The sequence below is a fragment of the Molossus molossus genome, unplaced genomic scaffold, assembly GCF_014108415.1.
Source record: "Molossus molossus isolate mMolMol1 unplaced genomic scaffold, mMolMol1.p scaffold_m16_p_12, whole genome shotgun sequence".
NCBI lineage: Eukaryota > Metazoa > Chordata > Mammalia > Chiroptera > Molossidae > Molossus > Molossus molossus.
This window is the reverse complement of record NW_023425347.1, coordinates 84,410,025-84,429,461: the sequence shown is the minus strand read 5'-3', so window position 1 is coordinate 84,429,461 and position 19,437 is coordinate 84,410,025. Positions and strand designations below refer to the sequence as shown.

Genomic DNA, 19,437 nt, shown 5'->3' with positions numbered 1-19,437 from the left:
ATTTCAGTAATCTTTTTTTCTTTTTAGTAATCTTGGAGCCAATCACTTTCTCTCAGAGGAATAAATCTTTTTTTTTTTTTAATTACAGTTGACATACAATATTTTATTAGTTTCAGGTGAACAACATAGTGAGTCAATATTTACATACCAATAATAAATTCTTATATCAAGAAAGGACTATTCCTGTTTACCAAAAACCAACAACAGCCATTAAATAATAGAGAAGCAAAACTATCTCTAGGTAGAAGTAGAGGGTTACTGTACAGTTGCAATTCACAATGCAAGGCAGCCAGTGATGGAAGCTGAACCTTTCACCATGTCCTTCATTGAACAGTTTCTCCTTGTCTATTGCTATTCCATCCTGCCTGAGCTGAGCCTAAATCAGTTTATATCAAGCTGAGGCTAATTGAGTTGTGGGATTCCCTTCTGGGGATGAGGATTTGAAGATCTAGTGCTGTGTCATAATGGGAAGAAGAATTGTAAAACTGAGTGAGCTTCCTATGGGTTGTATAACTGCTAGGAGCTATAGAGTTATGATGCTTCACTGCTTCCAAGAAAAGCACCTTGTTAAACACACATGCGCGCACACACACACACACACACACACACACACACTCACACACACAAACAAGCAAATATACCATGTTGAATGCAACTTATGGATTAGTTATATCTGTCCCTGGATGTGGTGTGTTTTCTACCAGTGCCCATAGTCTATGATGGGCTTCCCTTGGTGTATTTTTTTCTCTGCATATTTATTGTTTTGCATCTTTGCCCTTTCAACTATAGGACTTAGACAAAAGTCAAGAAGAAATAAAAAAACATCATGCCAGCATCAGTGAGCTGAAAAAGAACTTCATGGAATCTGTGCCAGAACCACGGCCTAGTGAATGGGATAAACGCTTATCCACTCACTCCCCGTTCCGAACACTTAACATCAATGGCCAAATCCCCACAGGAGAAGGAGTGAGTACTTTGTCCATGTGACCAATTATGAGAATGAGTGAAATAAATGTTTTTTATATTCATATTCTGTATCTGAGAGAAAGTTTAGAGCTTAAATTTAACTTTGGTGCCTTACCAGTTCATTGCAGCTTTAAGGCATTCATAATCAAACACTTGTTTCTTTAAGCCATATGGACTACCCAGTCTAATTATGGGAACCACTTGGAGCTACCAGCAGATGACTAGGGTCTGAGAACTCTCTCTGTAGCTGCATGCTTCTGGCTAGTGTTTACAAATTGACTATAAGCCAACAGAACTTTATGTTCAAACTCTGCCTTCAAGAACCAGAGAGTTTACTAAATTTAGTAAGGTTCAAATGGGAAAGGAATAAGCATTTTTTAAGAACTTTATTTGAACATTTGAACATCTTAGAAATTTCTGGAATGATTGACCACAATATAATAAACCTAGGAGGCCCCTAAGCCAGAGAATGCAGAATACCAAGTATTAATTATTGTATTGATGATTTAATTTATCTTTATGAGTAACATCATACTTTTAATACACTGTTTTATAACATATTGACAATTAGAGAAAGCCAGAGATACTTTTCAGGGGCTCTTCTTTTTCTGTTATTATTGTCATTACCTATTGTAGAGATTCTACACCCAAAGAAATGAATCTGTGTAATGAAAATGTCTTAAAAGTTACCTTGAGCATGTATTCAAAAATTGTTTACTTAATCTTTAGCCTGTCAGGCTAAATATTTGTGTGTATAGTCACAATGACTCAATGAGTAATTGTAATGATTTTCAAATTATATGCTTGTTTTCCCCCCCAAAGCAATAGCAATTCTAGTTAAGAAAAGTGAAGTGATATCTCAGAATTTATGATGAACTATCCAACTTATTTAGTTTCTGGAACTGGAGAAGATAATAAAACTTGGTTGACAAAGGGTACTTTTTATATTTTTCAAAATGTGATTAAAATTGGCCAATGATTCTCTGGAGTCAAACCAGTTTCACTAAGGGTGGAGAATTCCTGAGTGATGGGCAGCTAAATAGAATTGCCAGGAATGATAGGATGAAGTTGTTTCTATTCACCGTCCTTGGCCTCCATGCCCTGATATACATGGACATTAGTTTTATATTTTAAATCTAGTGAATGTCCCCTGAACTGGTTTTTTTCTCATGGAGAAAATGGTGTGTTGCTATCTTGCCTGATGACTGCATATTTTCTAGAAGTTTTCTTTTTGACTCTGTGCAAATAATAAAAGATGTTCAACTATTTGAAAAAGTACTATTGGATGAGGTTTGGTGAATTTGAATCAGTCTCCATTTCCAGAAAATATCTTACATCTTAATAAAAACCCCTCAGAAACCATCCCCTGACTGTTTGGGGGAATACCTATGTCATTCTGTGGATCTTAAAGAAATGACTCTTAAATTAAATTAGATCAGTGGGGATACTTGAGCAACTTTAGCTTTGTGCTTGTGTATATTACCCCTCTAAATGAATAATGGAATAAATGATAAAGTTTTATATAGGATAATTCCACTTTCTGGCATATCTTACTTTTTCTTTAATAATTAGGACAGTATTTCTGTTCTTTGGGGATACCTCTTCCACCTCTGAGAGCATTGTTGTTGCATTGCAAAGCAACTGAATTGTATATAATTTGTGTATGACCAGGTGAAGAAAACTTCTATCCTTCCCTCGGAAAGAAAGGTTGGTGGGCCAGAGGTAAAGCTGCTGTTACGACTTGTGCTTCTCTATCACAATTTGCTCTTGTCATGGCACTAAGCAGATAATCCCCTCAGAATCAAACAGCAGCTGCTGAGTACTTTTTTTTTTCTTTTGGCTATACTAGTAAATTCACACCCACCGCCTTTTGACCTAACACATAATTATTTCTACTGCTGCAGCTTTTGCAGTTTTCAATTTGCTTATGTTGGCGCATGGCTGGTTGAAAAGCTGCATGCAGATGTAACTATGTATTCAGAGAGAAAATGAATTTAATTGTACCCTATTCTTTTTATGTTGTCTTTCTTCTCCTCTTTATTTTCTTTTAAAAATCACTATTATAATTTTGCATCCTTTCTTTTCCTTTTTTCTTTTTTGCTGACCAGTCCCCCAGCTACTTTCTCCCTGATACATATCACTTAGGGGTGTGCAAAGAACCAGTGTCGAACTTCCAAACTGATCCGAGAAGGCTGGCTCAACTAAGAGAACTTAGAGCCAAGTTTTTCCTTTCGTAGATAACAGCTGTCTTGACTGGATGGCAGAGTACAGAAATTGTGGGATTGGGGGAGAAAAACTTCACAATTGGACAATTGTAAAAAAAACAACTTTCCTTAAGAATGTCAAACGTATTTGTTTAATGTGATGTATAAACCTTCATGGTGGTCATTATTATTATTTATAATCATAATTCCAAAAGAGAGGGGAAGGGAGTATGCAGTTAAGTTTTGTGGGTTTTTGGTTTTTTGGTAGACCTTGGAGGCACATAAAAACTTTTATACATTTTTCTTTGCAGTCTTTAAAATGTATAGGATTAAGGTTTTTATTCCCTTGAGCAAAAGCTAATTGCTGTATTGAATGAACTGTTACAGGTTTTAAAATCTATATGAAGAGATATGAGTTTAACTATATTCTGCCATTCTATTTGTAATAAATGTAACTTTTCTGGTGGCAAGAAGAATGCCTTATTATTGGCTTTGCCCAATTGATCTAAGAAAAATTGGCAGCACCAAAACAATGAAAAATGACCCAAAATTCTTATATAAATATCCTCAAAGGAGGAATAAATACTACAAGGAAGTCCAGTGATTCCTTCAACTTTCAGGACTTCTAGTGCTCATTCATTCAAAAAAGTGATCTATTGAGTACTGTGTTATAAAAACTTTGCCAAGATAAATTGCCAAAGTAAGGTAAAATAGAGTATCCAAAAGATTTTCCCAAATCCTTTGCACATCCCCAAGTATCATTTTTAAGCATTTTCCATCTGTCATTTTGTTCATCTTTCTCTGTCTTTCTTGATCTTCTACCATGAAAGCAGACACAGCAACGTGCTCTGTTAGTGCAGGATGAAGAGAAAATTAAAAGGCAAGAAAGATCTACTGAAAGAGCTTTGCCCCAGCAAGAAAATGAAGAAATTCTTCCCAAGGTTTCTATTCCAATCCCTGAGGATCACAAGTTTTTCAAAAAGTGCCACCTCTACTCTAGTGCTTTTCCATCTCCTCGTATTCCTTTCATGATGTCTTTTCTCATGGTTCTTGCATTGGTTGTTTGGTGGTTGATCTTTCTGTGATTGGAAAAACAGGGTGCTCATCTGAAATGCCAAGACTAAAACTGTTGAACTTTTGTCATTGGCTTCTACTGTGTTATCTCCTGTATGATGCCCTCTGATCTTAATAGTTCACTGTTATAGGGGAGCTCTTGTGATCATTTTTCTGTCAATAAAATGTTACTCTTTATAGAAAATGTATTATAAGGTACAAAGGAGTAGGAATAGATTGCCCAACCCAGCTTTCCTCACTGAAATTAACAAGTTTAGACAAACCAGATTTAAGCATATAGCAGGTTGATACTTTCTCCAAAAGCTTTGGCTTTTTTATCCTGCATGTTTTTATTGTTTATTATTGCCATGTCCTCCTCTCCAATGTTTCACACAAAGCAAGATACTCTGTAGAAACATTCAATGGAACATTTTCCTAATCTTCTATAGTCATTTGTGTAGCACGGGCTCTGTAATTTAAGAAAAAATTTCAACTTGCTAACCTTTCAAAAGCCTTAAGATGATACGTTTTAATCTATGAATCCAAAACCACTCCTTTTCTTGAGATATCAAACCAGTATATACAAAGGCCCTTTTTGGAAAAGGGCTTTTGACTTCTGTGGCCTTCTTAATGTGTATTTCTGAGATGTACAGGGACAACTTTATCCTGCCTGGTGTAGAGAAGAGATCTGCAAAGGTTAAATGCCATCTTTTCCCAAATAAAATGTTGATGGTTTAAGGAAAATGGTGCTGGTGTCCCTTAGCCTCCAGCCAGGACTGAATTTCTCAGACTACTCTACTCATCTTTAAAAGTCCTGAAATACAGATTTATTCAAGATCTGTACATAAATACCCTCTTCTGAATTAAAATACTGTGTTGCTTCTTTATGACTTCAGTAATTATATTGCTAGAAGCAATATTTAGCTAAATGATAAGCTTAAATATATATATTGATATATTTTGTTTTTCTGATACACTTTAGACATGTTTGTCCTTACATCTGTGTTGAAAACAATTGTTTTTAATTGATGGTCTTGTGAGCTATAAAGTTCTGTCATGACAAGTTTGTGTCCTCTGTTTGCATGTTGATTTTTAAGGCTTTCCTGAAGTAAATATGAGTGTGCCCTCTCTTTACAATACAACTCGGATGTCTAACCTGTTATTTTTAACTTCTACTAATGAAGTCTTGCATGTAGCTTGTTTTTTTTATGGCACTTGAATGTACCAATGTGGATGATTTGGATAATGTTGTCTCATATTTGTTTTGAAATCTAAGCTCATAGGCTCATCAAACTGAGATTATTGCACTTTGTTTTACTTCTTAATGCTTTTAAGTTGATGAAACTGCTAAACAAGACTTTTTGTTTTTAAGATGATGGCTTCTTAGAGAAAAAAAAAAAAAGAACAGTAAAGCCAAGAATCTTTTGTCCTTCAACATTCACCACTATTGTTTTATTGTCTCTTTGGACATGTGGAAATAATCCCCTGGTATTCCTGAAAACTGCTACTATGTCATTATAAGCTTTCAAGAAAGGAGGGTGGGGTGGGCAAGAAGCGGGTTAAATTTAAAAATCTGATATGAGTGTGTATCTTTCATGTCACAGGCAATGTCTGTTTTACAACAAATATTTTATAATCAAGTATATGTATTGATTCACTCATAAAAAGCAAGAAGAAAGCTCGAGTCAACCCTAAATATTGCAACCTTCTCTAATCTAGAAGGTGATCATCATAAATACTCCCTTTTATCTGTGAGTAGAGATATAAGAGCTTTCCTTATGAAATAAACAAAACTATAGCATTGGTTTAAATTCTTTTTTCAAGGAACTAAAAGAAATAATCTTAGAATTTTGATTCTTTTATAACTGTTTTAGATTATATTTCCAGTTTTCATTCCTATACAGCTTTTTATTATTGTTATTATAAACTCTACCTGGAATATTGTTTCCCTTTGTATTGGAATTATTCCAAGTTCATTAAAAGTCTAGTATAAGCCAACAATACTTTTCAGTTTTCTCAAATTCAGCAGGAGTCCTCACAGATCCTTACTAATGTTGGAGGAGAAGGGCCAAACCTTTGTATTGGACTAAGCTGGCCAGTGTAGGTTCAAAAGATATACCCAACACAATTATCAGAGGAAAAATATTGGACATTACAGCTTTGTATTACCTAAAGTGAATGGTGCTGAGATTGGTAACATAAAGCTGTAAATAGTTTTGGTTTCTTTCTCATACCTCATTCCATTCTCAATACCAACGATAGATCCAAATAATTGTGTATTGGTTTTATACTGGTTCAGTTTCTTAATGGCAGATTGATAAGTAAAAAACAATTTGTAGTTAAGTTATTAATACAGACCAGTAAGAAGTCTTGAGTTTTTGCCTTGGTTTTGTTATTAATTATTTCTAGGGTGACTGAGAAGTTCACTTACTTTCCTGGTGCCCAGATTTCCACCTAGTAATGTAGAGACAAACCTACCTCATGAAAATGAATCTGTAACATATTTCAGGCACCAGAAGCTCTGGTTATTATTCAATTCTTGGTCTTCTGGGACCAGGAAGATGGAAACTAAAAAACAAACACATGTCGACTTCTTGAAATTTTTTATATGAAAGTAAGAAATTAAATAGCTATGTTTACTCCATCTACTCCTTATTGATATTTGAATAAGCACTTACAACTTCTAAAGTTAAAAATGTCTTTCCAGCCCTGACCGGTTTGGCTCAGAGGTTAGAACGTCGGCCTGTGGACCAAAGAGTCTTGGGTTTGATTCCAGTCAAGGGCATGTACTTCGGTTGTAGTTCGGTCCCCAACCCTGGTCAGGGTGTGCAGGAGGAAACCAATTGATATGTCTCTCTCATATCAATGTTTCTCTCTCTCTTGCCCCCTCCCACTCTACCTAAAGATAAATGGAAAAATATCCTCAAGTGAGGATTTAAAAAAAACACACACAAAAATTATGTCTTTCCAAATTCATTATATATACTTAAACAATTCATTTTATCCTTATGGTATACTTAGAGTGGGCTATACTTGTAAATAAAGCCAGCATCAATATTTTGGACCTATCTTTTAGCCATTTTCTGTATGAAGGAGATTCAGTTTGCATGGGCCAATTTTACTACTTGTTTACATCTTTGGTAAAAGTTTTGAAGGGAGAAGATGTTGACTAACATTAGACAGGGATTATCTGTGGATTAGATTTCCAGATCATCCAACATCCTACAACACTTCTTTCTATTAGATATTATTATAAATTTTACTCTGAAATTTCTGTGAATATAAGCCAATTCACTTTCTCCTACATTCCTAAGTCACTTCTGTAATGCTTCCTACAGATAAGCATATAGGACACACTAGGCATTAGAGGCATGGTCATTTTTTAGAAGACATTGCCAATCAAAATTTATTTTGGGGTTTTACCCAGTGATCATGTATTTTCAGAAGGAAGTCCTAAAATTCCAAAATAATATGAGACACTTTCTCACTGTTGCTTTTTTTCATCAAGGATATTGAGTATAGTAAAGATATACAGAACTTCTCTACAGAATTTCTTTCCTTTTTATTCTTCTTCACAGAAATTATAAAACCCCAATCCTCCTCTACACTGTAGTGGATAGTATCAGTAAGTCTGCTCTCCCTTCTGCTGCTGTTACCCTTCACACCTTAGGATCTCCTTTGTACTGCAACAGAACATGACCCAAAAAGAAACACATTGGTGAGGACTCAGGGATGGGCACCTGAAATGGTTAAGAAGGTATGGTTGTTAGAGTGAAGAAGTCATATAAAGTTAGGCTGGAAGAGGGGTAGCTATGACCAACAATTACAGATACATGGAGTATTTCATTTTGTAAATGAAATTCCTATCATATTAGAACTTGAAAGACAAAAAGAAGAGAAAATTTGTTATGTCCATAAATAGGAAATACAGACCAAAAGCAAAATAACTTTAATAATAGCCTAACTAAATGTATAGATGACAGATATTTGAGGAAACATATGCTTTAGGAGTGTTTTTCTCATCTTTTGTGATTGATATCCTATAAGACACCCTCCCCTTTATCATAGTCAGAATTCTGTTTGGGGTAAAAAATAGAATAAATCTAACATTTCAGAGATTAAAGAGGAGGGGGAAGCATAGAGTCCCAACTATCTCTGTAGATCCCCTCAAACCAGCTTAGTCTCATTTTCTCCTCTACTGTCTCTTTAAAAAAGAGTCTTCATATGTATAGGACCCTATTTCAACAAAACACAGAGAATAAACATTAAGGAAAAACATGATTACTGCTATCCATTTATTTATTCATGGCCCACTAGGGTAATGAACTGCAGGGATGTCAAAAGGCAGCATTATCAGAATTTTAGGATCTAACTCCTCTCCCCTACAATGCTTGACTCTACTGTACAGTGTTATTTAGAGATTTACAGACCAGGTGGTCTCCTAGCCTGTGTTTAATTATCTTCCAAGATACAGCGCATTACATCTTTGGACATCTCTGATTTTTGTAATTAAGTCATTCTTATGTTAAGTCAATATCTGTTTCTTCACAGCTTTCACTCCTTGGTCCCGAATGTGGGCATTCTATAGAATTTTCTCTTCTACATTATAAGCTTTTTATACGGTTAAAATAACTCTCTTGTTGGAATTAGTCACAGTTATTGCCATCAGATAACTTACCATCTTATATCCAGATCTGTCCCAGTCTTCCTCCTAGTTATCCTTCTATTTTCTTCCTTTCTTTTTCTAACTTTCCTGGCTTTATCTGCTCCTTCTCTTTCTGGCTCTAAGGCCCATAGGTAACACAGGCACTTGGGTTTTATTTTTTAGATCAAAGAATGGGGGTGGGATAGTTTTGTAGCTTTGGAAATTTCTTGTAGCCCAGAATCTCTTGCTAAGATAGTTTCACTATTGTATTTTTAAGAAGCATCCCAGCAGAGTCTGCATTCTAAGTTTGCTTGCCTTCTCTGACAGCCTGACTAACCTTTACATACCTTAGCACTCCGAGTGATCTGATTTATACCAGTGTGAACTGATAAAATTTTGGAAACTTGCTTTCTGTTTAACATTCTGATTGTGATTTAGATTCCCACCAGGAAAAAAAAAAAAAGATATTAAAAACTTGAAATGTTGTTAATCCATCTCTTTTAGTTTGTGCCTGTCTCCTCAAAACTGAGATTCTCAAAAGGTGAGAGACCTTGTTTTATTCGGCTCTGTTTACCAGTCTGTCACCTCTATATCTTAGATATATAACAAATAATTAATAATGATTAAATTGAATTAAAGATTAGTCACAATGGGTCAACTCTAACTTTTCACTTAGACCCTCTTATATTGGGACACGGATGTACGCCAAATTAATCATATGCCCAGTCAATACACAAAAAACCCATATACGACTCAGAAGCCATTGTCTCTTGATAATTCTGTAGTATGACCCCTGGTTTATTCAAAGAATCTACATACACCTCAATGATAGATGTCAATCTCGCTAGTAAATGTCTTGTAATTTGATTCAATTAAAAGCTCCTATCCATGTCCTGGCCGGTTTGGCTCAGAGGCTAGAGCATTGGCCTGTGGTCCAGAGAGACCCAGGTTCAGTTCCCGCTAAGGGCCCATACCTCGGTTGCAGTTTGTCCCCAGCCCTGGTTGGGTTGTGCAGGTGGCAACCACTCAGTGTGTCCCTTTCACGTTGATGTTTCTCTCTCTCTCTCCCCCCCACTCTATCTGAACAAAAAATTGAAAAATGTCCTTGGGTGAGGATAAAAAAAAAAGCTTCTATCCTTTTACCACAGGTAATAATCAACTATTTTCACTACAGAACATATTGTTGAGACTAGGGTGCATTTCTGTATGTATAAATTCATCTTGGATTGTGATATCATGAAGGAAACCTGTTATTTGACAATTTGTATTTATCCAAAAATACATTGCAGAAAGCAGTTTGATACATTTGTCTATGTTTATATGATATGAAAACACCAAGAGTATTAAACTCTTGTGATAGCGAGAGTTTTATATTTCAGATAACCAGAGGTTGGCAAACTTTTTCTATAAAGGGCCAGATAATAAATACTTTGGGCTTTACAGGCCATACAGTCTGTCAAAACTTTGCCATTGGAGAGTGAAAGCAGCATAGACAATAAGAAAACAAATGAACATGAATGTGTTCTATTCAGACATTACTTATGGACACTAAAATTTGACTTTCATATCATTTGTATGTGTCTTTAAATAGAATTCTATTTTTTCCCAACCATTTAAAAATATAAAACTATTCTTAGCTCATAGCCATGCAGAAATCAGGAGAGGCCTGGATTTGGCCTGCTGGCTGTAGTTTGCTGACCCCTGACATAGGTCTAGAGAACCAGACAACTGAAAAATTACATTTTCTGCCTTTGTACTGTTTTGAAGAGCTGTAGTTGCAATCTTAGCATCTTCATTCAGTGTTGAAGTATTTTTTATCTTGTTTGTGATCAGAAATGGAAAACAAAAGACAAGATATTGCCCTGGCCGGTGTGGCTCAATGGATAGAGTGCTGCCCGAGCACGGAGAGGTTGAGGGATTAATTCCTGGTCAAGGGCACATACCTGGGTTGCAGGTTTGATCCCCATCTCCAGTCAGGACACATGCGGGAGGGAGGCAACCAACCCATGTGTCTCTCACATCAATTTTTTTTTCTCTCTCTTTCTCTCTCTTCGTTCCCTTTCCCTCTCTCCCCTACCCCTCCCTCTCTGTCTTCCACTTTCTTGAAATCAATGGAAAAATCCTCAAGTGAGGATTAACAACAACAACAACAACAACAAAAAGACAAGGTATTTGTTTCTGTTTATCTGGAAGTCAGGGAACATCTGAGCTATATGATCTAAAATGTCTGTAACTACCGCAGCATACCTGCCTTTGTCAGTTTTCCAAATTGTTCTGTTAACTGTGTTTGTAACATATTTAGTGATGAATCCAGCTAACTCCTTTGGTGTGTGTTTTTTGTTTTGTTTTTTTATCCTCACCCAATGACATTTTTCAATTTTTTTGTTCAGATAGAGTGGGAGGGGGAGAGAGAGAGAGAGAGAGAGAGAGAGAGAAACATCAACATGAAAGAGACACATCAAGTGGTTGCCACCCGCACGACCCAACCAGGGCCAGGGACAAACTGCAACCAAGGTACATGTCCCCAGCGGGAACCGAACCCAGGTCCCTTTGGACTGCAGGCCAACGCTCTAACTGCTGAGCCAAACTGGCTGGGGCTGTTTTTTGTTTTGTTTTTTTTAAAAGGTCTACCGCCATTTTTCCCTAAGGAATAAACAATCCTCAAATTCACCTTCTCTTTAGCCAAGTTTTAGACATTATCTAACAAACATGGTAAAGAAAGTGAAATGATCTTCATTCTCAAATTTTGGTAAACCTTAGTGTTGTAAGCAGTTGCATAGCTAGGAAAACATTTTAGAAGGGTTCCTCTTTCAAAATAAAGAGGTTTCTCTGAGAGGAATTCCTCAATTCAGAGCCTAATTGGGCAGTAATTACCAATACATCAGAATAAAATGAAGTTATACTTTTTCATAAGTGTCTTTGCTCCCAAGTTGACATGGTTGTGTTATGAAGGATTCCTTGATCTGTAATTTGCTTAGGAGGTCCTTTCTAATAAATCCATAAACCTATGTTCCTTTCAGTTCCCTGGTCCAGGATTCTTGAGTTCTGATACTCGGTTGAATAAACCGTTTATCTATTTAGCAGTTCAGCAGTATATTTAAGCCTAAAGAAATACGTTAAAAACTTCCCTTTTGGAACAATTTCTTTGATATTTTTCTCATATTATTTGCTTTAATATGTAAATTTATCACGAATAAATCTTATTGCAAATCTGATTCTGGTTGATACCAGTCATTCAGGGAAATAGGAGCCAGTAATGCTGTACATAGACTTGATTACAAAAAAAAAAAAAAAGAAAGAAAAGGAACCTCTGCTTCACTGGGTCATCAAGAGATACTATCAAACAGTCTTTCCAGAAAAGTTACCTTATTTTTCTATACTTTTATTCTTTTTTTTTTTTAATTTTATTTTTGTTACAGATGTTTCTCCTCTTTTACCTCATTGACACCCTCCTCCCCATCTCCCCCACCCTGTCCCCAGCTTTGTTGTCCATGTCCATTGGTTATGCGTACATGTATATAAGTTCTGTGGTTTATCTCTTCCCTCCCCCCACCATCCCCTCTTCAAAGGGTTGTCAGTCTGTACCCTACTTCCATGTCTCTGGGTCTACCCCATTCCTCACACTGTTATATTCATTATATTCCACAAATAAGTGAGATCATGTGGTATTTGTCTTTTTCTGCTTATATTTTATTCTTTAAAAAAATTTTTTTTTTTTTTTATCTTCACCCGAGGATATTTAATTGATTTTTTTAGTAAGAGAGAAAGGGCCCTGGCCAGTTTGGCTCAACGGTTAGAGTGTCAGCCTGCAGTCCAGAGAGACCCAGGTTCGGTTCCTGCTAAGGGCACGTACCTTGGTTGCAGTTTGTCCCTGCCCCAGTTGAGGTTGTGTGGGTGGCAGATACTCAATGTCTCTCTCACATTGATTTTTCTCTCTCTCTCTTCCTCCCTCTCTCCCTACCGCTCCATCTGCAGATAAATGCAAAAATGTCCTCGGGTGAGGATTTCAAAAATAGAAAGAGAAGAAGGGAGAGAGAGATAGAAACATCTATGTGAGAGAGAGACACCAATCAGCTGCCTCCTGTACAACTAGGGATTAAGTCCACAACCCCAGCACGGGCCCTGACCGGGAATCGAACTGGGACCTCTCAGTCCATGGGATGACGCTCAATCCACTGAGCCTCACTGACCAGGCCATATTTTACAGTCGTCCCTAGCCACTTCGCGCTTCGACTTTCGTGGCTTCACTCTATCGCGATTTTTTCAAATAAGGGATGACTGTATATAAATAAAGAATCCTACTTCGCAGAAATTCATTTATCATGGTAGAGTCTGGAATTGGTTAACCGTGATAAATGAGAGCCAACTGTATTCTTATCTGTGGCTCAGTAATTGTCTTTTGGTCAGTCCTAAAAAGGAGATAACCTATTGACATGTGTTCAGTTCTCAGAATATTTTAAATTAGCTTGGAACTCATTTGATTTATGTATACCAAGTGTTTAAAATAACTTTTTCTAACCAGCTTAATCAGTCACTGTAATACATGTAATTGTCACATCTGTTAGAAGCATTTTTAATATGCTGAATACGTTCTTTTTTTTTTTTTTTTTTAAGTACTCCACAAATTAGTAGTTATTATCCAACCAGTGTTGCTACTCTGATCATATTGAAGAGTGAGGAGTGGAGTGGGTGTGGGTGTGTGGGTGTGAGGAGAGCTTGCTTCTGTAATGTGGAATTAACAGAAGGTATTCCACTTGATCTCTTACTTCACCTTGGGAAACCTTATCTCTTATTCTCCCCTCACGGTTATAGATTCTATTGTATTATCCAGATGATTACTTAAAACCAACACTCTACATTTTGAAGTGGTTTATTTACTAGCTCAAAGTTAATACCTTGTGGAGGTTTGAGTAATATAAAGATTCTGTAGTGCTTAGGAGTTTGTTGAAAATGTTAAGACAGAAAGCCATTTTCATATTTTACAATTTTTCAGGAAGAGAAGACACAGCTAGTTAGTATCTAATAATTTTCTGTTGTATTTAGTTCTGTGGAATCTGCATGCTATTTGTAGATATCAAACAGGGACATAATATCTTCCTTAAGTGCTTATAATGACTATCATTTTTGGAATTAGGACTTCCGAGAAATCCTGCCAAGTATGTTTGTGTCCCATACTAAATGAATTTTTGTTCTGGTTATAGCCCCTTTTTCTCCATCTTCATCTCTCCACTTCAACCCTTCTTAGTGTGGTGAAATAAAATTGACCAATTAACCCTGGCCAGTGTGGCTCAGTAGTTAGAGCATTGGCCCATACACCAAAGGGTCACAGGTTTGATTCCTGGTCAACGACATATACCTGGGTTGCAGGTTCAATTCCTGGCCCGGTCTCTCTCACATTGATATTTCTCTCTCTCTCTTCCCTCCTCCCTCCTTCTTGTCCTTCCATTCTCTCTAAGAATCAATTAAAAAAATATATCCTTGAGTGTGGATTAACAACAATAAAAATTGACCAACCAAAGGCTTCTGGTCTTCTAGATATGTTTAGTATAACCTTTAATATTTGCTCAATCACTTTGACTTCTATAGCTCTGTTCAAGTTTGAGAACACTCATTTGATCTGTGGAGTCCTTGCTGGTGAGTGCAGTATTAAGGCAAAATTTTCTATTACCTAATAGTTAAAATTTTGCATCAGAGACTGATTTTGAAGCTGTTTGCTTTTACATTCATGTATTCTGGGGATAATCTAATAACAGTACTATTTAGGAAAATATAAAAACTGTGCTTGAAGGATATGTCACTGGCAAATTCCATTTGCTGGCATTTGTGAAAAGCTGCATTAGGGAGTGATTTTCATATCATAAGCAGTTTTACCAACTGTGATTTAAGTAGGGCCAACATCTGCCTAAATAAGAATAGCAATGGACCATTAAAATGACTCAAATTTCATAGAGAAGCTAGTGATCTCTATTAAGGATGTATTTCTAGCTAGAGACAAATAGCATACAAACTTTATTTCTTTAAAAAGTGGGGGAGGAAGAATGTCAATGAGAGGGGAGGAGAAAAAGAAAAAAAGGAGAAACATCTAAAACAAAAATAAATTAATTTTTTTTAAAGTTGGGGAGGGTATAGCCAAATGAAAAAAGTTAGAATGAAGAGAAATGTATTATATGATAAAGAACAGCAAACTAGAGAGGAAAGATAGAATTTTTTAACCATCTCTTGCTAGTCATGTGGTTACTCTGTTGTTAGTTTATCCCCATCTTGAGTGTTTGTGATTCCAATGTCCTTTTTAAAACCACCAGTTGCCCTGAGTTTTTCACCAAAAATGTACCAAAACTGTTATTTATGAGGCTTTGTGGGGCAGGGGGCCAGGGGATGTTTTTCTTTTTGGTAATTTTTGTTCTTCACTTTTTTCCTTTTTTGGCTGAAGAATGAGCTACTGCTGCTTGATTTGTCATCTTTATGTGCTGTTTATATATGGCTTTTTTGAAAGAAGCCATTACCACATCTGATTTATCTTTTATTGCAAGTGTCCATTTAAAAACATGTGTTTTAACTTGACAAATTAAAAAAAAAAATCACCAGGTTAATGTTCCTAGTGATTATTATGCAACCAAGGGAAACACTGTTATTATTAATTTTTCAAAATAGGAATAAGATTACAAATATTGATATGACGTAAGTTTTGTTTTTTAGAGCCTTTCCCCAAGGCAAGCCTTTCTTTCCTGAGACATGGACTTGCCATGTTTTGTTAAAGAGAAAAATGTAGAAACAAAGCACTCGCAATTAACTGATCTTTCAGGATTGGATTATACATTTTTTAGTTTGCATGTCACAGACCATTTGGGGTTATTATTTAAATACATTGTTGATGATTTAAGTGACTATAATATTTATTGTTTACTTTAGTTCAGAACCAGGAGCTGGACTCTTCTGCTGGGTATCTTCCTTCTGTGCTAAGATAACCTCGATTCCTGCTGGTTCTGTGGGCATTTGCAGTGCAAAGCATTTCTTACTGGGTTTGCAAAACAAGGGTAATGTGCTTTGTGGGTGTATGTGTGTCTGTGCACACCCCTCCCCCTCAATCCTACTGCTACCTTCTGCTTACTCCCTTTTTCTTATTAAAACTTATTTTTAAAAATTATACAAATCTTAGCCCTGGCCAGGTGTCTCAGTTGGTTGGAGCATTGTCCCATATACCAAAAGGTTGTGGGTTCGATTACCAGTTGGGGCACATAGAGGAAGCAATGTTTCTCACATTGGTGTTTCTCTCTCTCTGAAATCAATAAACATGTCCTCAGGTGAGGATGGGAAAAAAATTATACAAATCTTATTAAGAAGTCTAAGGAGTCCCCAAATGCCCCTTTTCTGAGGTACAGAGATACTAATAAAAATTTAATGTATTAGCTTTCCCTGAGGTATTTACATTTCAATAGGACACAAAGTCATTGCAAAGATGATGGAGACATTACAAGGCCAGTCCTAACTCTCAGTTTACTTGATAGAATGGCAAAATAGAATGAAGAAAATGTGAAAACCAGTGGTAGTTTAATAGATGTAATGGATTTAGGGATCCATCGTATAAGTGACTACAACAGTAGTACGCTTAAATCTCAGACTCTTTTTATGCAAAATATAGTAAATTTCAGGAAACAAAATCTGTGGGTAGTAACAGAAAGATATGCTTTGGGCTTAGAAACAGAAATAAATCTATTAAGCTTTAAAATGTTTGTAAATTTTGTGACTAATTAGAATGCTCTCCCTATTTTCTTTCTTAACAGACAGTGTATATTTAAAAGCTATAAAAAAATCATCACAAGGATCTTGGCTCAGGAATATTTATTAAATATCCTCATAGTGTACCTATTTTCATTCTTATTTTCTATCACAATTTTTTTTTCAAAGTTTTGCCTGATGATGTTCTCTAAAATAAAACAAGAACCTGACCAAGAACTCCAGCTTCAGTTAAATTCATAGGCTTGGCCCACTTCGTGTGCTCAAGAAACTCTTCCATGTAGGGACTAGATGTCTTTATTGCTCTGGTTCATGTTTCTTTGCAAAAAGTAGGATTTTAAGAAATAGAATACAAAGGCAAGTAATATTTAACATTTTCTTAGCACTTCATTTTGAGTAATCTACACAATTAACCCTCACAAACATATCAGATAGATAGTGATGTTCTTTATATGATAAAATTGAGTCTCAGAGAGCTTCAGAGACCTGCCCAAGAAAAAGCAGCTTTTAAGTGAGAGAAGTGGAGTTAGACCCCAGGTCTTCGATGTTTCAGTCCAGTGGCATTCTTTATTACTCCATAGCTGTCTAAGTCACCTAGTCCCCAAATGAAAACGTGGTGGAAGTTACAGAGAGTGAATTAAGGAGAAGGCTGGACTTTGTGAAGCCATAATGACTAATAAAAGTAGGTACAAAAAAATGATTCTCAAAGATCTGGAAGCCACTATTGAATTGATGTATTAATACTGGACTCCATTTATCTTGCCTTAAATCCCCCAGGTTGAGCCACACAGAATCTTCCAGAAACTGAAATAGGATCTCTTTTTAGTCAGTAGGAACCAGAAGTTGAACATGAGAAATGAGGCCTTGCCTGTTGTTGAGAAAGAAGGTCTCAGGGCTTTTGTTTGGCTGTGAAGATAATCTGGTTCTGGTATTAAAAACCATTCAATAAAAGGAACTGAACTTTTTAAAGAAAATAGTAGTTTTCTTTGCATACTTTTTGGGGCTATTTAGATAGATCAATAGTTTAAATTCCTGTTAATTAAATCAAGCCTCAAGCACAAGGCCAGAAGAAAATTAGGTTGGTATCCAAAAGCAAACCAGCCAAAAACACCATCATCAAACCAGATGACATTTTGTAACTCTAATAATTATTTGTTTTTCATCAAAGAAAGTATTGTTAGTATTCTGTGCTTGAGCCCCTAAATATATTTATATAAACGTGAAACTTTTGTTGATTTTGAATATAGGGTTTGAGACTATTAAAGATGGTGTTGGTACAATGAGGTAGGCCAGGGTATTTATGCAGTTTAGTGAAAGAATTTATATTTTGGTCTGATTAGACTATGGAAGTTATTTTTGCAATCATCATTTGTGTTTCTTCTCAATTTAGTCAATTTGATAAAATAAAATGTTACTTTAGCATGTTAATGGCCATCCCTTAAAATTTGTCTTGTATAATTTCAGCAAGAAGACCCATATTTATTAATTTGTTTATAATGTCTGTTTGAACGTGCATATATATGAAGATAAAATTTTCACAGGTGTTCTAACAATAGAACTTTGAAAACATTAAATAGAATATGAGGGAAAGTATTTTTGAAAACTTAAACATATAGTGATTCCAAGGCCTTCATTAGAAATTAGCTTTATAACTGATATGACTGTGTTTTCTTCTTTCTTTCAAAATATTTCTCTCAACTGTCTAGTTCTGCTTGTGCTGAACTCAGTAACATTGCTAACTGGTTTATTTCAATGTTTAGTGTAACATTATAATACCTAAGAATGTGCAGAAAATAACAAGGCACTGTAATTAAACACAGAGATCAGCTCTGATGAAAGTTTGCCTTTTCCCCCAAGATGCCACCATTGCCACAACTACTACATGGCCCTGAGTTTATTATGTAAACATATTTAACTGCCATCTGTACATTTCATTATCAATATCCTCATTCAACTAAGTCTGTCCTGGAGATTGGATCGCTTTCTTTCATTTATTCCAAAATCACCTAATAGTGTTCTCTTCTGAGATGGCAATTAAATAGCTGTCTATTGAATTTGGTGACTCCATTCTGATATCTCATACTTGATTTTAATAAAACAAGATCTCGCCCTGGCCAGTTTGGCTCAGTGGTTGAGCGTCAGCCTGCGGACCAGAGAGTCCTGGGTTCAGTTCCTGCTAGGGGCACGTACCACACAAAATTAAATAAATAAATAAATAAATAAATAAATAAATAAATAAATAAATAAATAAATAAATAAAAATAAAACAAGATCTCCACCTGAGGTGAGGTGCAGGGCACTCAGGAGAGAGAGAGAGAGACCATTCTGATGTGAAGTATGATAGTGTTGGTCTATATATCATCACTAATCTAGAGTTATTGTTCAGATCAAGTTTGGGGATACTTTGATCTTTAATTTTTATATTCCTAGTTGCTATCATGACTTTGCCAAGAGAGTGATCTTTCTTTTTTTTTTATTGTCTTCACTGTTGCAGAGGCAGGTATCTAATGAGAAAATTTACTTAGGAATTAAATCACAGTTACAACTATATTTTTACTCACATTCCTGAGAATATCCTGGCCATCTCTAAATCAGAAACATTAAACAAAATATAAATTGTTTACCAGACTCTTCAGGTTTTGATTTCATTATGAAACCAGATACAAAAGCTTGCATTAGAAAAGATTTTGGGATAAAAATGAAAGAAAAGAACTTAATAACATTTTTATTAAATAAGTAGTGCATATTTTAGGAAGTTTAGGAAGTACAGAAAAATACAAAGAAAGAAATTAAATTATTTGCAATCCTACCACTTGTGATATTTAGTATAGTATA

The 19,437-nt window shown here is 35.7% G+C and overlaps 1 protein-coding gene across 18 annotated transcripts in view; it reads left to right on the top strand.

Annotated features, from left to right (window-relative positions):
- EPB41 (erythrocyte membrane protein band 4.1) overlaps positions 1-19,437 on the top strand; it is a 185,429-nt gene that overhangs the window by 143,880 nt on the left and 22,112 nt on the right. For 6 of the 18 annotated variants that reach the window (XM_036257112.1, XM_036257098.1, XM_036257113.1 and 3 more), the window contains 2 exons: positions 790-966; positions 2,638-2,688. In XM_036257112.1, the coding sequence (XP_036113005.1) occupies positions 790-966; positions 2,638-2,688 (228 nt within the window). Of the gene's footprint in view, positions 1-789; positions 967-2,637; positions 2,689-9,372; positions 9,410-10,996; positions 11,037-14,454; positions 14,503-15,777; positions 15,849-16,773; positions 16,812-17,183; positions 17,207-19,437 lie in introns of those variants that run through there. The other 12 variants (XM_036257100.1, XM_036257097.1, XM_036257101.1 and 9 more) reach the window with 8 other exon arrangements.